Source organism: Scardinius erythrophthalmus (genome assembly GCF_964197995.2).
Source record: "Scardinius erythrophthalmus genome assembly, chromosome: 20".
In the NCBI taxonomy this organism is placed as follows: Eukaryota; Metazoa; Chordata; class Actinopteri; order Cypriniformes; family Leuciscidae; genus Scardinius; species Scardinius erythrophthalmus.
The window spans coordinates 38,112,920-38,139,027 of NC_138240.1; the positions used below are offsets into that span (position 1 = coordinate 38,112,920).

The 26,108-nt window shown below is 42.6% G+C and overlaps 1 protein-coding gene across 1 annotated transcript in view; it reads right to left on the reverse strand.

Moving 5' to 3' along the window:
* cacna2d3a (calcium channel, voltage-dependent, alpha 2/delta subunit 3a) overlaps positions 1–26,108 on the reverse strand; it is a gene marked incomplete at both ends in the record, with an annotated part of 173,687 nt that overhangs the window by 137,989 nt on the left and 9,590 nt on the right. Inside the window, one exon of the mRNA XM_081349565.1 lies at positions 782–898. Coding sequence (XP_081205691.1) covers positions 782–898 — 117 coding nt within the window. The remainder of the gene's footprint in view (positions 1–781; positions 899–26,108) is intronic.

A 26,108-nucleotide genomic window follows, 5' to 3' on the forward strand; every position in this document is an offset into this window, starting at 1 on the left:
TGTGAAATAATGGAGAAGACTAATCTGTTGTCTCTTACAAATATCTTTGCATTATAAATTAAAACAGAAAACACTTCAATCCAGGGCTGGCCATTGACTTTGCTGATGATGATTAATGTGTTTTTAATCACAATCCTTCCATGTTAATATAGAGATGTTTAAACAGATTCTGATTTACACTTCAGGAGATTCTCTTAAAAATAAAGGTTCTTTATCTGCATCTTTGGTTCCATTATAAAGCATTAACAACCTTGGAATATTTCCTGGGAAGAAAACGGTTCTTTCGATTTTTGAAATGTTCTTTTTAAGAACTGATCACTGAAAGGTTCTTGGGTTATATGGTATGGAAGCTTGTTTCCACCACAGAATAAAAAATAAAAAAAGGTAGTTGTGACTTTTTATCTCAGAATTGTGTGATATAAAAGTCACAATTGTGTGTTATAAAGTCAGAATTGTGAGATATAAACTCGCAATTGTGAGAAATAAACTTGAAATTCTGACTTTTTTTCTCAGAATTGCATGTTTATATCTCGCAATTCTGACTTTATAACATGCAATTGGGAGATATAAAGACAGAATCGCATGACATAAAGTTGCAATTGCGTGTTATAGTCAGAATGGCGAGTTTATTTCCCAAGGACCAAACTTTATGCTGATAAAGTCTGATGAAGTGTCTATGTGAGAATATCCCTATAATACAGACTCTCTCTCTCTCTCTCTCTCTCTCTCTCTCTCTCTCTCTCTCTCTCTCTCTCTCTCTCTCTCTCTCTCTCTCTCTCACCTTAATGGCCTCAGCCTTCTTGTGAAACATCTGCTCCATTTGCTTAGCAAGTCTCTTCACCAGTTTGATTCCATCAATCTCCTCCACCCTCACGGACTGCTCAAACTCCTTGTACTTCTACAGAAACAGAGACATTTGACAATGACAATCATAAAACAAAACATTCAGGTCCTTGTTGCTCATTAGCCAGCTGTAGAAGCAGATGTGATGTCAATCTCACTGCACAGCACCCATAGACAAGGCCATTGCATTTTCTGTAAAGCTGCTTTGAAACAATATGTATTGTGAAAAGCGCTATAAAAAATAATTGTGAATTGAATTGAAGGCTGTATCATGTCTTGAACCTTTGGGGGGTAGGGTGTTATTGGCCTTTTATGTATAGACCTAATCAATTTAAACTATTTGCAATATATTTTTTTGCACACACTATTTCAAAATAGTGAAATTTTATAAAAAATGTTGAGTAGTTTGCATTACTGGATATTCCTGTTGATCGCTGATCATTTCTATCGTAAAACAAATTTTAATGTCAAATATTAAATGTTTAGCTTCTTACGTCTTACCACACACTCTTTCGCTGTTAAAACTAAAGCAGTAAGCCCCGCCTACTTTGATCTGATTGGCCATCGCACTCATTCTGATATTGACGAGCGCTGTTAGACTTCTGAGGCAGACCAGGCTACAAATGAAGCATTTAAAACTTTTTGTCATCCTAACAACATACAGAACGGTGCATTATAGAGTGGCAAAACCCAGTCATTTCAACAGGAATCCACACAATCTACAATTTCACGTGAAAGCGAAAGATTCTTACACGGATTTTGCAAAAGTCATTTGCATTCGCTGCATTGACCAACTTTCTGCTTAGTTTGAAATGGCTTCTATGTGAGCTGTGCTTCATACATTTGGATTGCTCCTGTCTGCCTCGCTGCCTGCTGTGAGTGTGTTTGTTTGATTCGGTGCGATAAGCTCCGTCTTAGCCATATATTTCTTTGTTTTGAACCATCATTTTACTACCATTTCTAGTTGTTTATACTACTACATTTTACCCAACATCTCAGATTAACCTGACATCGCTAGCTTTTGTTATTAGCACTACTAGCACAAAACGCTAGTAATTCGCTAGCCTGTAAACGCGCCACTCGTGCGCTCAGCTATTTTATTTATTTATTTTTCTCTCGCACGTCCGCGCCTTTGAGTTCATAAAAAGCTCAGGTGAGTAAGAATCAGTCAACAAACACGGTGAGTAATGTCTTGTCCTGTTATTGTCACTTGCACTTCATGTCACATGTTTAGTATAGGCTTCTCTGTCGACAATATAGGATTTATATGTGATAAATGTAAGGAGACAGTTAGGTTGACAGAGAAGATTTCAGAATTAGAAACACGCATCCAAACTTTAATTGAGGATAGTAAGAGTGCTAGTGCTTTAGATGTTTTGGATGCGCATAGAATAGTGCACACTTTACATGAGTCGGTTCTGGCTGAAGTAGAGCCCGTGCAGCCGGGCAAATGGGTGACAGTGAGGGATCGCTCTAGTCGCGGATCTAAAAACCACTCTTCCGTTCCGATTACCATAACAAATCGATTTGCCCCGCTCAGTGAAACACCCACTGAGAATGATTGTGCCCTAGTTATTGGCGATTCTATTACACGGAACGTGAAAATAGAGACACCAACCACCATAGTCACATGTTTGCCGGGAGCCAGAGCGCCTGACATCAAAGCAAATTTAAAAGTGCTGGCTAATGCTAATCGTAAATTCTCTAAGATAATTATTCATGTCGGCACTAATGATGTTCGACTCCGCCAGTCGGAGATCACCAAAATTAATATTAAAGAGGTGTGTGAACTTGCAAGTACGATGTCAAGGACTGTAATTTGCTCTGGCCCCCTTCCTGTTCGCAGGAGTGATGAGATAGTCAGTAGATTATGTTCGCTTAACGGTTGGCTGTCTCGGTGGTGTCCGCTTAATAATATAGAATTCATAGACAATTGGAAAAGTTTTTGGGGCAAACCTGACCTGTTGAAAAGAGATGGTATTCATCCCTCCTGGGATGGTGCTGCTCTTCTCTCTAGTAATATGGCTCATAGTCTTAGAGCTCAAACATGACAATCTGGGGCTCAGGTCAGGAAGCAGACAGACTGGCTAAACCGACTGTCTGCTAGCGGCCTCTCGTCACCAAGGTCAGATAAATCCCATCACATAGAGCCTCTTTCACCTAGCTATCATCATATAGAGACTGTGTCTGTTCCCCGAATTTGGAAATCCAAAAAACGTTTAAACCCAACTAAGGTTAAAAATTTAATTGATGTTCAACAAATAAAAAACAGCTATATTACAGATGAGCAAATGCTAAAGCTTGGGTTGCTGAATATTCGATCGCTTACTTCAAAAGCACTCATTGTTAATGATATGATTTCAGATAATAACCTAGATGTGCTGTGTTTGACAGAAACCTGGCTAAAACCAAACGATTACATTACTTTAAATGAATCAACCCCGCAAGATTACTGTTATAAACATGAGCCTCGTCTGAAACGCAAAGGGGGTGGTGTTGCTGTAATCTATAGTAATAGTTTCAAAACCACTAAGAAATCAAGTTTTAAATATAATTCTTTTGAAGCATTGGTGCTTAATGTAAAAATATATAGTGTAAACGATAAATCACGTTTGAGATTTGTGCTGGCTACTGTATACAGGCCACCAGGGCACCATACAGACTTTATCAAAGAATTTGCGGACTTTCTATCAGAATTAATATTGACTGCAGATAAAGTACTAATTGTTGGTGATTTTAATATACACATCGATAATGAAAAAGATGCATTGGGATTGGCATTTAAAGACATTGTAAATTCAATTGGAGTTAGACAACACGTGTCAGGACCTACTCATCGTCGTAATCATACTCTAGATCTAATATTTTCACACGGAATAGATGTGGATGCCGTTGAAATTCTGCAGCAGAGCGATGACATCTCAGATCATTATCTAGTCTCGTGTAATTTGCATTTAGCCAAGGCTGCAAAGCCGACTCCGTGTTTCAAATATGTGAGACCTATCACTTCTGCTACTAAAGATTGCTTTATTAATAATCTTCCTAATCAGTTTCATCATCTCAGCATCTCAGATAGCTTAGAAGAACTAGATATTACAACAGAAACGTTTAACTCTCTCTTTTCCAGCACTTTAGACACAGTTGCTCCGTTGCGCTTAAAGAAGATTAAAGAAAATAGTCCAACGCCGTGGTACAACGAGCACACTCGGGCCCTTAAGAGAGCAGCCAGAAAAATGGAGCGCAACTGGAAGAAAACAAAACCAGAGGTATTTCGCATTTCATGGAAAGAGAGCTCAATTGCTTACAGAGAGGCTTTAAAAGCTGCTAGATCTGCTTATTTTTCAACCCTATTAGAAGAAAATAAACATAATCCTAGGTATTTATTTGAAACGGTGGCTAAACTAACGAAAAATAAAGCTTCAAGCACCGAAGTTTCCAAGCAACACAGCAGTAATGACTTTACGAACTTCTTCAATTATAAGATTGATAATATCAGGGACAAAATTATAACTATGCAACCGTCTACTACAGTATCGCATCAGGCAGTGCATTGTAGTCTCCCTGAGGAAAAATTTGATTCATTCGTTGTTATAGAAGAGGAAGAATTTACTAAACTCGTTAAATCATCTAAATCTACAACATGTATGTTAGACCCTATACCGACTAAGCTACTGAAAGAAATACTTCCAGAGGTCATAGATCCTCTTCTTAATATCATTAATTCGTCTTTGTCTCTAGGATACGTACCAAAAAACTTTAAGCTGGCTATGATTAAACCGCTTGTTAAAAAAACGCAACTTGATCCTTCAGAATTAGTCAATTACAGGCCGATCTCGAATCTACCTTTTCTGTCAAAGATATTAGAAAAGGCAGTATCCTCACAACTGTGTTCCTTTCTTGAAAGAAATGATATCTGCGAGGATTTCCAGTCCGGATTTAGACCGTACCATAGTACCGAGACAGCTGTCGTTAGAGTCACAAATGATTTGCTCTTATCATCCGATCGTGGTTGTATCTCTCTATTAGTGTTACTCGATCTTAGTGCTGCATTTGACACCATCGACCACAACGTTCTTTTAAATAGATTAGAACATTATGTTGGCATTAACGGAATGCATAGCGGATATAAAAAATTGGATGACTTGTAATTTCCTACTTCTAAATTCTGAAAAAACAGAGTTTCTAATTATTGGACAAAAAACTTCCTCACGTAATAACCTAGAATACTGTCTAACACTCGATGGCTGCTCTGTTAAGTCTTCGTCGTCGGTTAGGAACCTGGGTGTGCTCTTTGATACCAATCTTTCATTTGAAAGTCACATGTCTAGTATCTGTAAAACTGCATTTTTCCATCTTAAAAATATATCTAAATTACGTCATATGCTCTCATTGACAAATGCGGAACAATTAGTTCATGCGTTCATGACCTCAAGGCTAGATTACTGTAATGCTCTACTGGGTGGTTGCCCTGCACGCTTAATAAACAAAATACAGCTGGTTCAAAACGCAGCAGCTCGAGTTCTTACCAGAACCAGGAAGTATGACCATATTAGCCCGGTTCTGTCAACACTGCATTGGCTCCCTATTAAACATCGCATCAATTTTAAAATATTGCTGATTACTTACAAAGCACTGAATGGTTTAGCTCCGCAGTGCTTGAGCGAGCTCTTAACGCATTATAGTCCGTCACGTCTATTACGATCTCAAAATTCCGGCCAGTTGATAATACCTAGAATATCAAAATCGACTGCTGGCGGTAGATCCTTTTCCTATTTAGCACCAAAACTCTGGAACAGTCTTCCTACCATTGTCCGGGAAGCAGACACACTCTGTCAGTTCAAAGCCAGATTAAAGACACATCTCTTTGACCTAGCTTTCACATAATACATTATAGACTTCTATAATTTAATGTTATGCTGCATAGATTAGGTCAGCCGGAACCGGGAACACTTCCCAAAAATCCTGATGTACTCGTTACATCATGAGAAGAATGGCATCTACGCTAATTTTAGTGTCTGTGTTTATCCCGAGGTTTTCCTGCAGCCTGCCGGATCCAGGCCGTATCCAGATCTGACGAAGGACCTTCACCTGGACCGATGACAACGCAGTGCTGAAGTGCCAACTAGTCTCTCCCTATGGAGGATCCCACTACCACTCTACAGATAAGGCGTTGTCGGGAAAATTCATTTCGCGTTCCTACCCCAAAGCAACAAATAAAATAAAATTCCTTATCAAAATTTATAAGGAAAGACAAGTATTTTGTTTAGGCTTGGCTTGTAGGGAATTCCAAACCTGCGTATATTCAAACGCACATAACTATAGAACCCATTCTAAATGCGCATGTGACCGCCATCAGCGTTTCTCACAGGTTCGCGTTTAAAGTCTGTGTAGAGAGAATGGTGTCGTCTTAGCGGCCCCTAATTTAATAACAAATGATCATTGCGACGGAACCAAATCAATTAAAACTAACTTTAGATGGAAATAACTTAACTCTGCTGTAAAGCCGAAACAATCTCTGTTACCTTAAATTATACGCTTATCTCTGTAAAGCTGCTTTGAGACAATCTACATTGTTAAAAGCGCTATATAAATGAAGATGACTTGACATCACTACACTACTGGCAACAGACAATAGACATTTTTGCCCACAAAATTTCACTGATATTTCATTACCTTACTGCACCTTCTTTAATTGTCATTTGCACTGAAATGACAATATCACCTTAAAGTCCCCCAGTAGTCAATAACTGTTTGTCTAATAACTCATCTTTGATCACCAAAATTATTTTTTTCCTTGAAAAAAAAAAATTTATGACTGTAAAAAAAAAAAGATGGACGACGCCCCTTCACTCTCTTCCATTGGTGAAAAGCGAAGCTGCCAAAGTCCTACTATGGCGCTGACATCTTGTGCTGATTTGGGAGTCGAGTCTGCACAGTAGTGAACATGAAGTGAAGCCGATATCAGGTCCCGCCCACAGTCACACACACACACTCCCACAGAAACGGTTAATACAAAGTTTACTGCTAAAATTGAAGCTCCAATCTCCTCCTGAAAATCCCACAAAATGTCTGTTGGTTTATCAGTGACTACTTCTTTTAGAGAAGCTGTCAATCACAGCTGTCAATCATGACATCACATTCCGTTTTTATAGCATCAAATTACAAACTAAGACTAAACTTATTTAAAAAAAACAAACACTTAAACTTACAACAACATGATGAAAAGTACCTAAAATGACAGAAAACATCTTTGGAAAAAATGTATTTTAAGTGTAGTTTAGTTTCCATCAAGTCCCATTAGACTTCATGGGGAGGCCGGGGTTAATGAGCTATACTGGGACCAGCCACCGGGGGGTGATCGAGACTCAGGGTTTATGAGCTATACTGGGACCAGCCACCGGGAGGCGATCGAGACTCTGGGTTTATGAGTTATACTGGGACCAGCCACCGGGGGGCGATCGAGACTCAGGGTTTATGAGTTATACTGGGACCAGCCACCGGGGGGCGATCGAGACTCAGGGTTTATGAGTTATACTGGGACCAGCCACCGGGGGGCGATCGAGACTCTGGGTTAATGAGTTATACTGGGACCAGCCACCGGGGGGCGATCGAGACTCAGGGTTTATGAGTTATACTGGGACCAGCCACCGGGGGGCGATCGAGACTCAGGGTTTATGAGTTATACTGGGACCAGCCATCGGGGGGCGATCGAGACTCAGGGTTTATGAGCTATACTGGGACCAGCCACCGGGGGGCGATCGAGACTCAGGGTTTATGAGCTATACTGGGACCAGCCACCAGGGGGTCGATCGAGACTCTGGGTTTATGAGCTATACTGGGACCAGCCACCGGGGGGCGGTCGAGACTCTGGGTTTATGAGTTATACTGGGACCAGCCACCGGGGGGCGATCGAGACTCAGGGTTTATGAGCTATACTGGGACCAGCCACCGGGGGGCGATCGAGACTCAGGGCTTATGAGTTATACTGGGACCAGCCACCGGGGGGCGATCAAGACTCTGGGTTTATGGGCTATACTGGGACCAGCCACCGGGGAGCGATAGAGGCGCTTTGGCATCACTTTTCAGGACTTGTGCGGCACGCTTAAACTCGACACCCTTGCCTCATTTAGTATACGCGGTTCTATGAATATGCAAATGAGCCCCGCCTCCACTCACTCACTCAGCTCAGAGATCCACTGGTTGACGATCACACGTTGATCTGATTGGTTACAAGGTAATTTGTGACGTCAGAAACACCAGCGATTTCAAAGCGTGTTTTTGAGACTGTCTTTGGTTCACTGCAGTTTTAAGGAGCAAATACTCAGCAATGGTGTCGACTTATGAATTTACACATGGTTCGTCTTAAAGCAGATTAAAAACACCACATAGACACATAAACAACATTAAAAGCTGGATTTTACCACAGGGGACTTAAGATTTGAATAGCTTTTTTTTATTTGAACTTCTGGTTAGATTCTGGCTAAATGTCACTGCCTCTGTACTCTGCAGAACAATAACAAATATTGAATCTAACTAATCTAATGATGTTTTATGATTTAAAATTGTATTAATTTCGTTTATATTTATTCTGATGAGCAGTGTTTAGTTTGTTCACTGTAAGGACAGAGAAGGAAGAGACCGTCAGAAGTGTTCCTAGCTTATGTGGGGATGAAACTGAATCTAATCCTTTTCCTGCTCCCATAACCTCACTCTCAAAGCCCTTCAATCCACTCCAGTCCACTCGAGGCCAAACATTATCTCAAAGGCTAGAGACGTGGCTCTTCACTCGACTAGCCAAGCATCTGTGTGTCTTCCCAACTAACATGGAACATTTTCAGAACTTTGGGTAACATTTTCTCAGTTTTGAACAAACATTATTCTAGTAAAGTCTAGTAAAGAACCAATGTTATCTGGTCTTTATATAATATTCTCAAAACATTAGCACAAAAACATTATTTCCCCTTTGATGTAGAACTCAACACTGTGTCATGGTGTTGACACAACTGGAACGCTCCACATGTGCCGGTGTCTGAAGCATGTGTGTTACAAAGCATGTGTGTTTTATTAATATTAGATACACATTGTGTAAGTAACTTTAAAGTTTACTCTATTCTTCTTCCAGTTCACCGGCCACTTATTTCAATGTTTTTTGGGAGAAGTGGATGAATTCACGTGTTGTAAATCCAACAGAACCGATTCTCTGAACTGCGGCACAAACTAACACGGCGGCGCCCATCGCGCATTTAGCTCAACTAACGCGATCGTTATAAAGGCGTTTAAACAACAAAACAAATCCACTTGCACATATTTTACAATCGGAATATCAGATATTTCATGCTATAGCTAACAAAATTTTTACTATTTTGAATAAAAAAGGAAAAATTTAATAAAAGCAGATCATCAGTCATTCAGCGCTATTGTGGCTATGGTGTATCACATGACAAACAATGATGCGTCACCATGGAAACAATAAAGTGATACGTTTCTAAATAACAGTCGCCTTTAAAAACTCACGCTTGGGGCTCTGCCAGAATATTTTAAACTTAATTTACGTGTGAAAAGGTTAAGCCAGTGGTGTTTGAGCTATACATCCCTTGACCCTGATGGAGATCTCAGAGGATTCAGGGCTCGAGGTGGCAACCTCACAAGAAGCCAAGAGAGGATCTAATGGAAGTAACCACGGCCAAAAGGCAAAGAAACCCAGGCATTTAGAGTCCCTTTTTGGTTTAGAGGTGGTAGCAATATGCTCCTCATCACAAGGTTGTGGTAGATGTGGATGATGGCCAATACCACAACTTGTATCCCACATCCTCATTGGTCACCCGTCCATCTCAGGGACCAGGAGCGCAGAGCTGTTAGATAAATGCTCCCTTTGAGATCACGTCAATAGACTAAAAAAGCGTTTTCGGGAAATTTGTTTTGCATACCTACCCCGAAGTGATAAAATAAAATAAAATTCTGTATCAAAATTTATAAGGAAAGCCCAGTACTTTGTTTAGGCTTGTTTTGTGGGGAATTACAAACCTGCGCACATATATTCAAACGCACATAACTATAGAACCAATTCTCAGTGGTGGAATGTAACGAAGTAAATATACTTCGTTACTTTACTTAAGTACATTTTTCACGTATCTGTACTTTACTTAAGTAGAATCAATAGTGCATACTTTTGACTTTTACTTCGTTACTTTTTGCAGCAATTATTATACTTTCTACTCCACTAAATTTCTACAACATTTCGTTACATTTTCGTTACATTTTCTGATCAGTTTTTCCCCTTGCCAAAACAGGGATTGAAAAAAAATCTCCATGTTTTCGGTGCTGAATGTAACATGTAACTGTGGCTCTGCCAATAAAGCACCTAAAAGCTGTCACAAAGAACCGGCAAAAGTAATGATTATGAATATGTAAAATATAACAAAGAGACATTTTAATTGATGCTGACGCGTGATCTTTGCAGTGAACGCGCCAGAGAGAAATGCACATTTCATACGGATTACATGCAGAGAACAGTCTGTTTTCTTTCGTTTTGAATTGTTCTGTTTAAAAGTACACATTTCAAGCTTTCGATATATATGTCTCAGGTCTGTGAGGCAAGTACAGACCTGAGTTTCGGTTCATGAGTTTCACCAGTTCACGCGCCCGTACCTCCGTCTCCGTGTATCTATTTTCTGCTATATTTACGTATTTATTAAATCCAGGCAATTGGTTGATGAAACATTGATTACAATTAAGATACAATTAATACGAAACGAAATTCACTTTAAAGAAGGGCTTTTGAGGTCTCTGTGAACGTTTTAAAGCAGTATTTTAGTGCCGCTTTCAGAGCGCTCACGTCCTTAACATTGTTTTTTCCTCATAAATGTGAACACAAAAAATAAAATGAATATTTTATGTTCTGTGGAGAGCCAACCCTTCTTCATCCGGTGGGTATATTACTTTTGGTTTGCGCAGTGAAATTCACGGAATTACTAAAAAATATTTTGCCTCCTAAAAGTTAAAGATTTTTTTTGTGTCACGTCAAGTCAAGTCAAGTCATCTTCATTTATATAGCGCTTTTAACAATGTAGATTGTCTCAAAGCAGCTTTACAGAGATAAGCGTATAATTTAAGGTAACAGAGATTGTTTCGGCTTTACAGCAGAGTTAAGTTATTTCCATCTAAAGTTAGTTTTAATTGATTTGGTTCCGTCGCAATGATCATTTGTTATTAAATTAGGGGCCGCTAAGACGACACCATTCTCTCTACACAGACTTTAAACGTGAACCTGTGAGAAACGCTGATGGCAGTCACATGCGCATTTAGAATGGGTTCTATAGTTATGTGCGTTAGAATATACGCAGGTTTGGAATTCCCTACAAGCCAAGCCTAAACAAAATACTTGTCTTTCCTTATAAATTTTGATAAGGAATTTTATTTTATTTGTTGCTTTGGGGTAGGACCGCAAGACGAATTTTCCCGACAATGCCTTATCTGTAGAGTGGTAGTGGGATCCTCCATAGGGAGAGACTAGTTGGCACTTCAGCACTGCGTTGTCATCGGTCCAGGTGAAGGTCCTTCGTCAGATCTGGATACGGCCTGGATCCGGCAGGCTGCGGGAAAACCTTGGGATAAACACAGACACTAAAATTAGCGTAGATGCCATTCTTCTCATGATGTAACGAGTACATCAGGATTTTTGGGAAGTGTTCCCGGTTCCGGCTGACCTAATCTATGCAGCATAACATTAAATTATAAAAGTCTATAATGTATTATGTGAAAGCTAGGTCAAAGAGATGTGTCTTTAATCTGGCTTTGAACTGACAGAGTGTGTCTGCTTCCCGGACAATGGTAGGAAGACTGTTCCAGAGTTTTGGTGCTAAATAGGAAAAGGATCTACCGCCAGCAGTGGATTTTGATATTCTAGGTATAATCAACTGGCCGGAATTTTGAGATCGTAATAGACGTGACGGACTATAATGCGTTAAGAGCTCGCTCAAGTACTGCGGAGCTAAACCATTCAGTGCTTTGTAAGTAATCAGCAATATTTTAAAATTTATGCGATGTTTAATAGGGAGCCAGTGCAGTTTTGACAGAACTGGGCTAATATGGTCATACTTCCTGGTTCTGGTAAGAACTCGAGCTGCTGCGTTTTGGACCAGCTGTAGTTTGTTTATTAAGCGTGCAGGGCAACCACCCAGTAGAGCATTACAATAATCTAGCCTTGAGGTCATGAACGCATGAACTAATTGTTCCGCATTTGTCAATGAGAGCATATGACGTAATTTAGATATATTTTTAAGATGGAAAAATGCAATTTTACAGATACTAGACACGTGACTTTCAAATGAAAGATTGGTATCAAAGAGCACACCCAGGTTCCTAACCGACGACGAAGACTTAACAGAGCAGCCATCAAGTGTTAGACAGTATTCTAGATTATTACGTGAGGAAGTTTTTTGTCCAATAATTAGAAACTCTGTTTTTTCAGAATTTAGAAGTAGGAAATTACAAGTCATCCAATTTTTTATATCCGCTATGCATTCCGTTAATTTTGTGAATTGATAAGTTTCGTTAGATTTTGAAGAAATATAGAGCTGAGTATCGTCAGCATAACAGTGAAAGCTAATTCCATGTTTCCTAATGATATCTCCTAATGGTAGCATGTACAGAGTGAACAGCAGCGGTCCTAATACTGAGCCTTGTGGTACGCCATACTTAACCTGTGATCGATGAGACATCTCATCATTTACTGCTACAAACTGATAACGGTCAGATAAGTATGATTTAAACCATGCTAGTGCATTTCCTGTAATGCCAACATAATGTTCTAATCTATTTAAAAGAACGTTGTGGTCGATGGTGTCAAATGCAGCGCTAAGATCGAGTAACACTAATAGAGAGATACAACCACGATCGGATGATAAGAGCAAATCATTTGTGACTCTAACGAGAGCTGTTTCGGTACTATGGTACGGTCTAAATCCGGACTGGAAATCCTCGCAGATATCATTTCTTTCAAGAAAGGAACACAGTTGTGAAGATACTGCCTTTTCTAATATCTTTGACAGAAAAGGTAGATTCGAGATCGGCCTGTAATTGACTAATTCTGAAGGATCAAGTTGCGTTTTTTTAACAAGCGGTTAAATCAAAGCCAGCTTAAAGGTTTTTGGTACGTATCCTAGAGACAAAGACGAATTAATGATATTAAGAAGAGGATCTATGACCTCTGGAAGTATTTCTTTCAGTAGCTTAGTCGGTATAGGGTCTAACATACATGTTGTAGATTTAGATGATTTAATGAGTTTAGTAAATTCTTCCTCTCCTATAGCAACGAATGAATCAAATTTTTCCTCAGGGAGACTACAATGCACTGCCTGATGCGATACTGTAGTAGACGGTTGCATAGTTATAATTTTGTCCCTGATATTATCAATCTTATAAGTGAAGAAGTTCATAAAGTCATTACTGCTGTGTTGCTTGGAAACTTCGGTGCTTGAAGCTTTATTTTTCGTTAGTTTAGCCACCGTTTCAAATAAATACCTAGGATTATGTTTATTTTCTTCTAATAGGGTTGAAAAATAAGCAGATCTAGCAGCTTTTAAAGCCTCTCTGTAAGTAATTGAGCTCTCTTTCCATGAAATGCGAAATACCTCTAGTTTTGTTTTCTTCCAGTTGCGCTCCATTTTTCTGGCTGCTCTCTTAAGGGCCCGAGTGTGCTCGTTGTACCACGGCGTTGGACTATTTTCTTTAATCTTCTTTAAGCGCAACGGAGCAACTGTGTCTAAAGTGCTGGAAAAGAGAGAGTTAAACGTTTCTGTTGTAATATCTAGTTCTTCTAAGCTATCTGAGATGCTGAGATGATGAAACTGATTAGGAAGATTATTAATAAAGCAATCTTTAGTAGCAGAAGTGATAGGTCTCACATATTTGAAACACGGAGTCGGCTTTGCAGCCTTGGCTAAATGCAAATTACACGAGACTAGGTAATGATCTGAGATGTCATCGCTCTGCTGCAGAATTTCAACGGCATCCACATCTATTCCGTGTGATAATATTAGATCTAGAGTATGATTACGACGATGAGTAGGTCCTGACACGTGTTGTCTAACTTCAATTGAATTTACAATGTCTTTAAATGCCAATCCCAATGCATCTTTTTCATTATCGATGTGTATATTAAAATCACCAACAATTAGTACTTTATCTGCAGTCAATATTAATTCTGATAGAAAGTCCGCAAATTCTTTGATAAAGTCTGTATGGTGCCCTGGTGGCCTGTATACAGTAGCCAGCACAAATCTCAAACGTGATTTATCGTTTACAGACTTTACACTATATATTTTTACATTAAGCACCAATGCTTCAAAAGAATTATATTTAAAACTTGATTTCTTAGTGGTTTTGAAACTATTACTATAGATTACAGCAACACCACCCCCTTTGCGTTTCAGACGAGGCTCATGTTTATAACAGTAATCTTGCGGGGTTGATTCATTTAAAGTAATGTAATCGTTTGGTTTTAGCCAGGTTTCTGTCAAACACAGCACATCTAGGTTATTATCTGAAATCATATCATTAACAATGAGTGCTTTTGAAGTAAGCGATCGAATATTCAGCAACCCAAGCTTTAGCATTTGCTCATCTGTATTATAGCTGTTTTTTATTTGTTGAACATCAATTAAATTTTTAACCTTAGTTGGGTTTAAACGTTTTTTGGATTTCCAAATTCGGGGAACAGACACAGTCTCTATATGATGATAGCTAGGTGAAAGAGGCTCTATGTGATGGGATTTATCTGACCTTGGTGACGAGAGGCCGCTAGCAGACAGTCGGTTTAGCCAGTCTGTCTGCTTCCTGACCTGAGCCCCAGATTGTCATGTTTGAGCTCTAAGACTATGAGCCATATTACTAGAGAGAAGAGCAGCACCATCCCAGGAGGGATGAATACCATCTCTTTTCAACAGGTCAGGTTTGCCCCAAAAACTTTTCCAATTGTCTATGAATTCTATATTATTAAGCGGACACCACTTAGACAGCCAACCGTTAAGCGAACACAATCTACTAACTATCTCATCACTCCTGCGAACAGGAAGGGGGCCAGAGCAAATTACAGTCCTTGACATCGTACTTGCAAGTTCACACACCTCTTTAATATTCATTTTGGTGATCTCCGACTGGCGGAGTCGAACATCATTAGTGCCGACATGAATAATGATCTTAGAGAATTTACGATTAGCATTAGCCAGCACTTTTAAATTTGCTTTGATGTCAGGCGCTCTGGCTCCCGGCAAACATGTGACTATGGTGGTTGGTGTCTCTATTTTCATGTTCCGTGTAATAGAATCGCCAATAACTAGGGCACAATCATTCTCAGTGGGTGTTTCACTGAGCGGGGCAAATCGATTTGTTATGGTAATCGGAACGGAAGAGTGGTTTTTAGATCCGCGACTAGAGCGATCCCTCACTGTCACCCATTTGCCCGGCTGCACGGGCTCTACTTCAGCCAGAACCGCGTCATGTAAAGTGTGCACTATTCTATGCGCATCCAAAACATCTAAAGCACTAGCACTCTTACTATCCTCAATTAAAGTTTGGATGCGTGTTTCTAATTCTGAAATCTTCTCTGTCAACCTAACTGTCTCCTTACATTTATCACATATAAATCCTATATTGTCGACAGAGAAGCCTATACTAAACATGTGACATGAAGTGCAAGTGACAATAACAGGACAAGACATTACTCACCGTGTTTGTTGAGTGATTCTTACTCACCTGAGCTTTTTATGAACTCAAAGGCGCGGACGCGCGAGAGAAAAATAAATAAATAAAATAGCTGAGCGCACGGGTGGCGCGTTAACAGGCTAGCGAATTACTAGCGTTTTGTGCTAGTAGTACTAATAACAAAAGCTAGCGATGTCAGGTTAATCTGAGATGTTGGGTAAAATGTAGTAGTATAAACAACTAGAAATGGTAGTAAAATGATGGTTCAGAACAAAGAAATATATGGCTAAGACGGAGCTTATCGCACCGAATCAAACAAACACACTCACAGCCAACGTCCGTTACGGATTTCCCTCATATTAAATATAAAACGCATGTGTCTGTAGACTAGTATTTTTCTAATGTCTGGACTTCTTTATTAAGGGAGTATGGGGAGTATGGATATATAAACAGTTTCAATTGGTATTTGAGAATTTACATATCAAGTTTTTACTGCAATTTGTCACGTCCATAACGCTGGGATTGCCCAATTTTAAAGAATTTATCCAGGTCTACGTATTGTATAATGTTAACTTCAAATAAGGGGTGTGTCGCGATTCTGCCTTCTCACACTCACACCGCGACACAGGTTCGTGGATCCGAGAGTCGCGATTTCGGTTTCATATTGGATGTTTATCCCTCATTATTTGAGGGTACAGCCTTTAGTAGTGGTGTCTGAAACCATAGTGGACGTTATTGAGTACATATTGCACCGCAATAACGAGTGTACAACCGATGTACGCTGTCTGAATTCGCACCTTCAAGTGAACAGTATTAGTGGACTAACATAGGGAATAGTGAATGAGGGTTTAGGGGGCGATTTCAGATTCAGCCAGGGTTCCCTCCTGAGGCCTCAACCAGTCGGACGGAATGCTGAATTCTTGCTCCCTTGGAATAGGTTGCCCACTTGGAGCTGATGCGCGAGGTTTCGAGTAGCAAGCGCTCTACTCTGCCCCCTACTTATTGGTTAGAAGATGCAGTGAGTCTGCGATCTACCTAGCCCGTTCTGCCCCCGGATCAGTTACAGTATTGAGCTGTAGGGCAAAGTGAGCAGGCATTTGTTCAGTTTGGCGTAGTCGGCGTCCATTCCTACTTTTCACAGAACTTTTCACTTAATTCTCAGTAACATCATTGTTTTGGTCACTTTACCATGAGGAATCAATTAATCATGGCATCATACATTTGAATGACTGCATGCACACTGCTATTAAGTTTAAGATCACCTGATGCAACATAAACAAAAGATTACTGAGCTCAATTTTAATGAATACGCACAAATCAGTGACAGTATGAGGATAGATTTGGCTGTAGAAGGATGCTAGTTTACATTTTTACTGTTTCCCCTCCAAAGGGGATGCTCCAGCAGAGATGAACAAATGGGAGCGGGGGAAAATTTGCATAAAAGAAGGCCCTGGAGAAACACAGTTAATGGCCCATGAACAGAGGGTGATGGAATCCATTTACCAACAAGCTGGTGTGTTGAAGAGGCTTTGGAAACTGCACATATTCAAAACGGTGACTTAAAATGAAAGGGTATGAGGTGAAAGACAACAGGAATGCACTTGTCTGCTGTTCGGTTGCCAGGTATTGATATTGTTCTAACTGTTCTGGATGGTTCCCAGCTAACAAAAATATGTTCTAAGAATGTTATGATTATCTTCTCATTAAGTTGTGAATGTTATTGCTGAACATCCAAAACACCCAGTTTTTTATGCTTTTTTATTTAATTCTTTGTTATACAAGCATTAGATGTTTTTGGGGTCCTTGAGATGTTCTGACATGCCCTGACATTTGTGCTTTTTTCAGTTGCTTATAAACATATTAATGGCAAAGGTGTAATTACACTCTATTTAGCACAAACAGGGCTACCATAAAATGTGAGCAACATGTATGTACAAGTTTGTATTTTTGAGAGAATAATGTTTATGCATGGTTATAAAAAAATAGTTTCTTAAATAAGGCCACAAAACACATACTAAATATGTGTCCACAAGACTTTTGACTAATGGATGTTGTCACCAAGAGTTTTTGCTTCAAAATGATCTAAAAATCATCCTGCCTAATCATTCACATAAAACAATACATTGATTTAAACTTTGTAAGACACTTTTTGTTTGGAAAGGCAATATGTGTGTGGGCGTGAATGATCATGAATGATGTGGTTCACACATGAGAAGACAATGACCCGCATAATGAGCTGCATAATGAGCCTTTCATTCAGGTGTGTCACAGAGAGGGTACCACAAGAAAGAATGCGAGGACAAAAGAAATACACACACACACACACACACACACACACACACACATACATACATATACATTATATATATATATATATATTGTGATGAGCATCCTCAAGGAAATCAGCGTCGCCCTGGTAACAAACACCGAACACCTGCACATCCTCACAGCGGGCTGATCGGTCACAGCTGCAGCTCATTAATTAACTGCTACAAAAGCAGCACGCGCTGAGCAGACAGACAGACTCTGGTTTCGAGCTGAATGAATTGCTGGTCTAACCTTTCTCTCGTTTTCCTTCAGAAAGCAGCGAGTGACCGACAGCCCACCACTTTTGGAGCACGTTTGGACACCCACTTTCGTTTGGATTAAACACTGAAGAGCACTTGGAGCACCAGCCATCACGCACCGGATCACCGTCTTCCTGCACCTTTTATTTCACTGTAAATAAAATCCACCCTCCGGGGCCTTTGCACTAAACCTGCCTTGTCGTGTGATTCTTCACCCCGTGACAGTGGTGGAGAATGCGGGCAAGAGTGTGAGGAATCACCGGCAAGTTCACCGCCCCAATATCCTAATTTTCTTTTTTTCCCCTTTGTGCACTGCAGGACACGGAAAGCGGCACGCTTGATCCCCGTCATGGAGGAGGTTCTACAACGCCTCGCGGAGGTGAGCATCCGCCAGCAACAAATTGTGGAACATCTCGCCACCCGCCAGGGTAGGACGGAGGAAGAACTAACCGCCATCCGTGCCTCCGCCGCCCAGCGCGTTCCGCTACCTGACCCTCCAGCTCAAGCCACCCGCCTGCTGCCGAAGATGACGGCTGATGATGATGTAGAAGCTTTTCTGCAAGTCTTTGAAACTACAGCCCGAAGTGAAGCATGGCCAGAGGACGATTGGGCACGTGCGCTGGCACCTCTTCTAACTGGAGAAGCCCAACGGGCTTATTTTTCACTTCCTCATGAGATCGCCGAAGATTATAGTGAAGTCAAGCGTGAAATCCTAGCGAGACTCTGCCTCTCATCCATCTGTGCCGCCCAACAGTTTCACGAGTGGGAATTCAAGTCCCGTGTGCCAGCCCGTGCCCAAGCCGCTGAACTCAGCCGCATCGCGCATCACTGGCTATTAGAAGGAAATCCCTCGGCTGCTCAGGTAGCGGAACGGGTGGTGGTCGATCGCCTCCTCCGCGCTCTTCCCTGTCCGATTCGTCAAGCGGTTGGAATGAGAAATCCCTGCAACACTCTGGAACTAGTGGAGGCGATCGAGCTGGCGGATGCCATCCATCACCGCGAGGCTGGGGATCGAGCGTTGCCGTTTCCCCGGAGGGTGGTCCAGGAGCGGCGCCCGCTCGAAGGCACCTCACGTCCAGTCAGCAGGCCGACGGTTTCCCCGCCGCGAGATGAGCCCATGCCCAGCGCCGAACCCATAACACCACCGCGTGCGTGGCTGGCAGGCTGCATCGTCCATCAGCGTGTACCATCGGGAGCCCCTGAAGCGGACATGGTCGTGGAAGGGAGACGTTTCAGGGCCTTGCTGGACTCAGGCAGTGCGGTCACCCTTATCCAGTCCCGGGTGTGTCCCCTTCGAGGCGGTGAGAAGAGTTTTCTGCCGATTACCTGTGTACACGGAGACACTCGCCAAGTACCGGCCCGCAGAATCACCATAGCGTCACGACAAGGCACCTGGCCGGTGGAGGCTGGCTTGATGAAGGACCTGCCGGTGGCCGTACTGCTTGGGAGAGACTGGCCGGGCTTCGAACGACTGCTCACCGCCGCTACTCAGCCTGCCAGCCCAGAGGGAAAGCGTCGAAGACGGAAGCGGCCGCGTGGACCTCGCCGCAGACCAGCCCTTCTTGCCTCCGACAGCGGGAGAGATGGTGAGTCCCCCTCCCAATCTTCTAATCCTTTCTTTGATGTGTACCAACAGGCTGCGGGAGGGGGCTCATTCGCCAAGGAACAACGGGAGGACGAACGTTTGAAGCACTGTTGGTCCCAGGTCCGGATGGTCGATGGAAACGACGTCCTCCCACGGCCCCATCCTCTCCCGCATTTTGTCGTCGAGAATGGCCTGCTGTACTGTGTCGCACAGCGGAGGGGGGAGGAGAAAAAACTACTGGTGGTTCCCCGAGCCAAGACCGAAACCATCCTGGAGCTGGCCCATTCCCACCCCATGGCAGGACACCTCGGGGCAGCCAACACCACCCAGCGCATCCGTGACCGTTTCCTCTGGCCTGGCCTGGAGGCCGAAGTGAAACGATTTTGTCAAGCCTGCCCGACCTGCCAGGTCACGTCGCCCAGGACTCCTCCCCCCAGCCCGCTCATCCCGCTGCCCATCATCGAGGTGCCCTTCGAGCGGATCGGAATGGACATAGTGGGGCCGTTGCCAAAGTCTGCCCGGGGACACGAGCACATCCTGGTGATCGTCGACTATGCCACCCGGTACCCAGAAGCAGTTCCCTTACGCAAAGCCACCGCGAAGTCCATCGCCCAGGAGCTGTTTCTGTTGGCCAGCCGAGTCGGCATCCCCGCGGAGATACTGACTGACCAGGGAACACCGTTCATGTCCCGGCTAATGGCAGATCTCTGCAGGCTGCTGCGGGTGAAGCAGTTGAGGACCACGGTCTATCATCCCCAGACGGACGGGCTCGTGGAGAGGTTCAACCAGACCCTTAAGCAGATGCTGAGACGCGTGGCGGCGGAGGATAAGCGGGATTGGGACCTTATGATTCCCTACGTACTCTTCGGGATCCGCGAAGTACCCCAGGCCTCAACTGGCTTCACCCCCTTTGAGCTCCTGTTCGGCCGCCAACCACGTGGGCTCCTCGACATCGCCAGGGAAGCTTGGGAGCAGCAGCCTGCCCCTCATCGCACCGTCATCGAGCATGTACGACAAATGAGAGAGAGAATCGATCGAGTGATGCCATTAGTCCGGGAACACCTCAGCAAAGCCCAACAAGCCCAGCAACGCCATTACGACCGGGCAGCCCAACCACGGGAGTTCCAGCCGGGAGACCGCGTCATGGTCCTGATCCCCAGCTCTGCCTGCAAGTTCCTGGCTTCTTGGAAGGGTCCATACACGGTGTTAGAAAGAATCGGGCCAGTCACCTACCGTCTAAGGCAACCTGGTCGACGCCAGACAGAGCAACTCTACCATATTAACCTCCTAAAGAAGTGGGTGGGGACCCGGGACCAAGTGGCGGCCCTCAGTCTCACCGATCCCGTGGTTGTAGACGTCAACCCCCATCTTGCGGCTGCCCAGAAGGCGGAGCTGCAGCACCTGGTCAGTCAGTTCCAGGATGTGTTCTCGACCCAGCCCGGGCAGACCAACGTAGTCCAGCACGACGTCAGGACACCCCCAGGAGTCGTCGTCCGGCAACGGCCCTACCGTGTCCCGGAAGCTCGTCGGCAGGCTATTGAGGAGGAAATCCAACAAATGCTAAAGTTGGGGGTAATAGAACCATCCCGGAGCCCGTGGTCCAGCCCCATCGTAATGGTTCCAAAGCCGGATGGCACCCTCCGCTTCTGCAACGACTTCCGCCGCCTGAACGAAGTCTCCGAATTCGACGGGTACCCCATGCCTCGGGTCGATGAGCTTCTGGACCGTTTGGGAAGGGCCCGGTACATCAGCACCTTGGACCTCACCAAAGGCTATTGGCAGGTACCACTCTCTGAAAATGCTAAACCCAAAACTGCTTTCTCAACCCCCAGTGGCCACTGGCAATACCGGACCCTTCCCTTCGGCCTGCACGGGGCCCCCGCAACCTTCCAAAGAATGATGGACATCATCCTGCGGCCCCATCAAGCCTACGCAGCCGCCTACATCGATGACGTCGTGATCCACTCCGAGGCATGGGGAGAACATCTGGAGCGTCTGCGGAGGGTGCTTTCGGAGCTCCGGTGGGCTGGACTCACCGCCAACCCCCGAAAATGTCATCTAGCTCTCTCTGAAGCCAAGTACCTGGGTTTCCGTGTCGGACGGGGCCTGATACAACCCCAGGAAAAGAAAGTAGAGGCCATCCACTCCGCCCCGAGACCCCAGACAAAGACCCAGGTACGAGCTTTCTTGGGGTTGGCAGGGTATTACCGGTGTTTTATCCCCAACTTCTCCTCTTTAGCCGCCCCTCTGACAGACCTGACCAGGAAGGGGCAGCCGGAGAAAGTATGCTGGACCCCAGAGGTGGAGGTGGCCTTCGGCCGGGTCAAAGGAGCACTGACGTCGTCACCGGTACTCCGCGCTCCAGACTTTAGCTGCCCCTTCCTGCTGCAGACGGATGCCTCTGACACGGGACTGGGAGCCGTCCTGTCCCAGGTCCAGGAAGGTGAGGAGCATCCGATCATCTACATCAGCAGGAAGCTGTCCCCGGCCGAGAGGAAGTACGCCGCCATCGAGAGGGAGGCCCTGGCCATCAAGTGGGCAGTCCTGGAGCTCCGGTACTACCTCCTAGGCCGCAAGTTCACCCTGGTCACCGACCATGCGCCTCTCCAGTGGATGGCCCGCGCCAAGGACACCAACGCCAGGGTGACTCGCTGGTTCCTAGCGCTCCAGGACTTCCACTTCGAGGTACGACATCGGGCCGGGGCCGCCAACGCGAACGCTGATGGCCTCTCACGGATATGGACAGGTTATGCAGGTCTGTCAGGGGTCATTCCCCACCCTCCCCTTATTTCACCCCTACTATCTCCATACGTTCACAGGACCAGAACGACGCTTAGGGGGGGGGGATGTGACGAGCGTCCTCAAGGAAATCAGCGTCGCCCTGGTAACAAACACCGAACACCTGCACATCCTCACAGCGGGCTGATCGGTCACAGCTGCAGCTCATTAATTAACTGCTACAAAAGCAGCACGCGCTGAGCAGACAGACAGACTCTGGTCTCGAGCTGAATGAATTGCTGGTCTAACCTTTCTCTCGTTTTCCTCCAGAAAGCAGCGAGTGACCGACAGCCCACCACTTTTGGAGCACGTTTGGACACCCACTTTCGTTTGGATTAAACACTGAAGAGCACTTGGAGCACCAGCCATCACGCACCGGATCACCGTCTTCCTGCACCTTTTATTTCACTGTAAATAAAATCCACCCTCCGGGGCCTTTGCACTAAACCTGCCTTGTCGTGTGATTCTTCACCCCGTGACAATATATATATATATATATATATATATATATATATATATATATATATATATATACACAAATATAAATGAGAGTCAAAAGCACATTTTTGGTAAATAGTCATACCTGGAAGTTAATTCAGTTAATTCTCATACTGTATTTTCAGAAAGTTTTGGAATATATCCTCTCCCCAAATGTGTCACTAATAAAAAAAACAATAAATAATTTAATGAGAAGTCTTATATTGACCTTCACTGATTTTCACTCCACCCAAGTAGCAGTGCTTCGCCTTCTGAGAATATAGTTCCCAGTATGTATACGGTTAGAAGATGGCTGACCACGCTGTGACTATACAAATATAAGACATTTTAATATCAGTGTCAGGTAAGATACTTGTCTAGATTTCTATGCTCACTTATGTGAGCTTATTATAAACAGCCACTTCTAAAAACTATTGTGCTAAAATAGTTTCTTTAATATAGTTTTTTATGATAAATTAAAGTTATATCAATAAGTAATTCATTAAAAGACACATACTGTACATCATACATGAAGCACGACCTTCCGTATGCCTAATAAACACAGAGATGTGAGTCCCATCCGATTCGGTACATCGGGTGATAAGAATTGTAACTCAAACGTCTTTAAAAACATCTGTGCAAATGTCTCTTTTTTTTTTAGTTACATCCATACTTACATTTAAATTGAATGCCTTTCACAGCACTATTCTTTAACCATAAATTTTGTACTGTACCTTTCCATATATAAAGTGTTTTCACACCTTGTGTGTCGTTTGGAAAATGGTTGTTAACCCACCGTTTTACTAAGTCAGCATGATCATACCCTGTGTATTTTAAAATGCTTTTATATAATAACACATAGTGACTGAATGTCAGGTAATGAACATTCTAAAATGTGCCACTCTACTGTATGTTTGCCACGCTGGTCCTATTTTAACAGTCCGGGGGTGTTTAGGTGCTGTCGCCTACACATCACATCTGCACTTCAACTAGCACTGAGTTCACACGCAGCTTTTTGATGGTGTACTGAAACCGAGCCTGTGTGAAGTGTATTATGAAAATGGCTTAATACATACATTTGAATAGAATTATTTGTAATTTTACACAGGACAAATCAGCAGTTTAAGCAGAATATTTGGACAATTTAAGGTTTAGTATTTCTTACCTTATATTTATATAGGTATTAAATTGGGTATTTGCACCAAGGTGTGACTAAAATGAAGAGTGAATGAAGAGAAAAGAGTATGTAGGCTATTAATAATGTTTTGCACTGAGATCAGAAAATATTGGTTTTTCATTAACTGTACGAAGGAGTGTAAACGTGTTAAAATAATTAGGGACGTAAAGGGACATGTAAATGTCTTTAATGGCAAAATCTAGAAGTCAAAAAGGGTTCCTGAGCCCATCAGACGTGAAAGCTGTTCTGAGCCATGTAAGCTTTCAGGCCACTGGGAAACTGTAAAAGATGGGCTCTTCCCACTATATCAATCCCAAAATCAAAGATGCTTCAGAGGGTTTCAGAGAAGGATGTCATCAGTGTGAATGTGAAGCATTAGAAAGAGACCCAGAAATCTAAAGAACACAGCTCTGCCGTCGGTAAAGACGGTTTGCCATCATCAGATCCTGCGTGAGCAACAGGATGCCTGCGCTCATTCATACTTCAGTTTGCCAGATCATAACTATACCAGATATAACAGACACATTACAATTAATCATGGACAAGACATTTCATACAGGCCTACATTTTATTTCCAAAGTATTCAGAAAAACGTTCAATCACTAAAACTTATACAGCAACTAGCAAGTGACTATGAAGGTTTTGATTTTGCCATAAAACCAGAATAACAGGTACATTTAACTCTTTCCTCGACAGCGTTTTTTTTTTTTTTTTTTTTTTTTTGCGAGCCAGCACCAGCATTTCTGATCATTTTCACAAAACTTTCATGGCCCCCAGAATATTTTGTTGTCTGAACAGTCAATATATAATATATCTGCTTTTAAACAAACAAACATTTTATTCTAGTTTAAAGGATTATTTCAATATTTAGAACAAAAAGCTGAGAAAACCACTTTTTTTTTCTAAAGTCTTCATCCAGAAGGGATAGAGAGCGATGATTAAAACACAGATGGAGTCGATCGAGTTCATCAACACCTCAAAGCTTCAGTCCTTTCCTCTTCATGGTTCAACATTTCATTCAGCATTAGACCGTTTTGATTTGTTTAATGTTTTATGATCACTTCTATCAATGTTTCTATCGCTTGTTTCTATCGCTGCTTCTTCTTCCCCTGTGTTTTGATCAGGAGATTCAGTACTCGTTCAGTAGTGTGTGTGTGTGTGTGTGTTCTTGTCTATATGGTTTATAAGGATACAAATGTATAAAATGTCATGGGTATTACAATGTAAACTTCCTGTGTCCTCGTAAAGCAAATGGCTTAAAAACAAACGAAACTTTTATACTATTATACAAAAGGGTTTTTGTGATGGTAGGTTACAAAAGTCCAAAATAAAACATTTTGGAAAGAAACGCTCCATGAATGATGTATAAATAATGTTTTTGTGCTGATGTTTTGAGAACATTATTAAAGACCAGATAACTCTGAACAGCGTTCTATTAATGAACTGTAACTTTGAGAGAACCTTGGCAGAGCGTTCCCTGTTAGCTGGAATCACATGTCTTCTGTGCGTCTGGTTTGTATACCACAGCTGTCTGCTTACAGGGAACAGTTCATCCGGTCCTCAGAAGCTCATCCAGTGACACTAATGCCCTTTAAAGACAAGCATGACAATGCAGAATACAGATGGCTGAATAGGTTTCTGTTGTTAAAGATGTGATTAAAGAAGTGTTTCACCCAGTGCTGTAGTTGGGCCATACAGTGATCTGCATTCACATTCATTTGCATACTGCTGAAAGTATCTATAATTAACCTCACTGATTGTAATGGGTAATACGCTATTCTCTGATAATGGATACCTGTGATGATATGTGAAGGAAGACATCTCGAACATTTTGTTCTTTGAACATAAATTGTCCTTAAGTTCATAGGCAGCAAACTTAAACCTTTCATGCATTAATTATGACAATCTCAGTCAGGATTTTTTTCTAACGTGTTTTTAGTGCCTTTAGGAAATGAAAAACAAGATTTGAACAAATTTC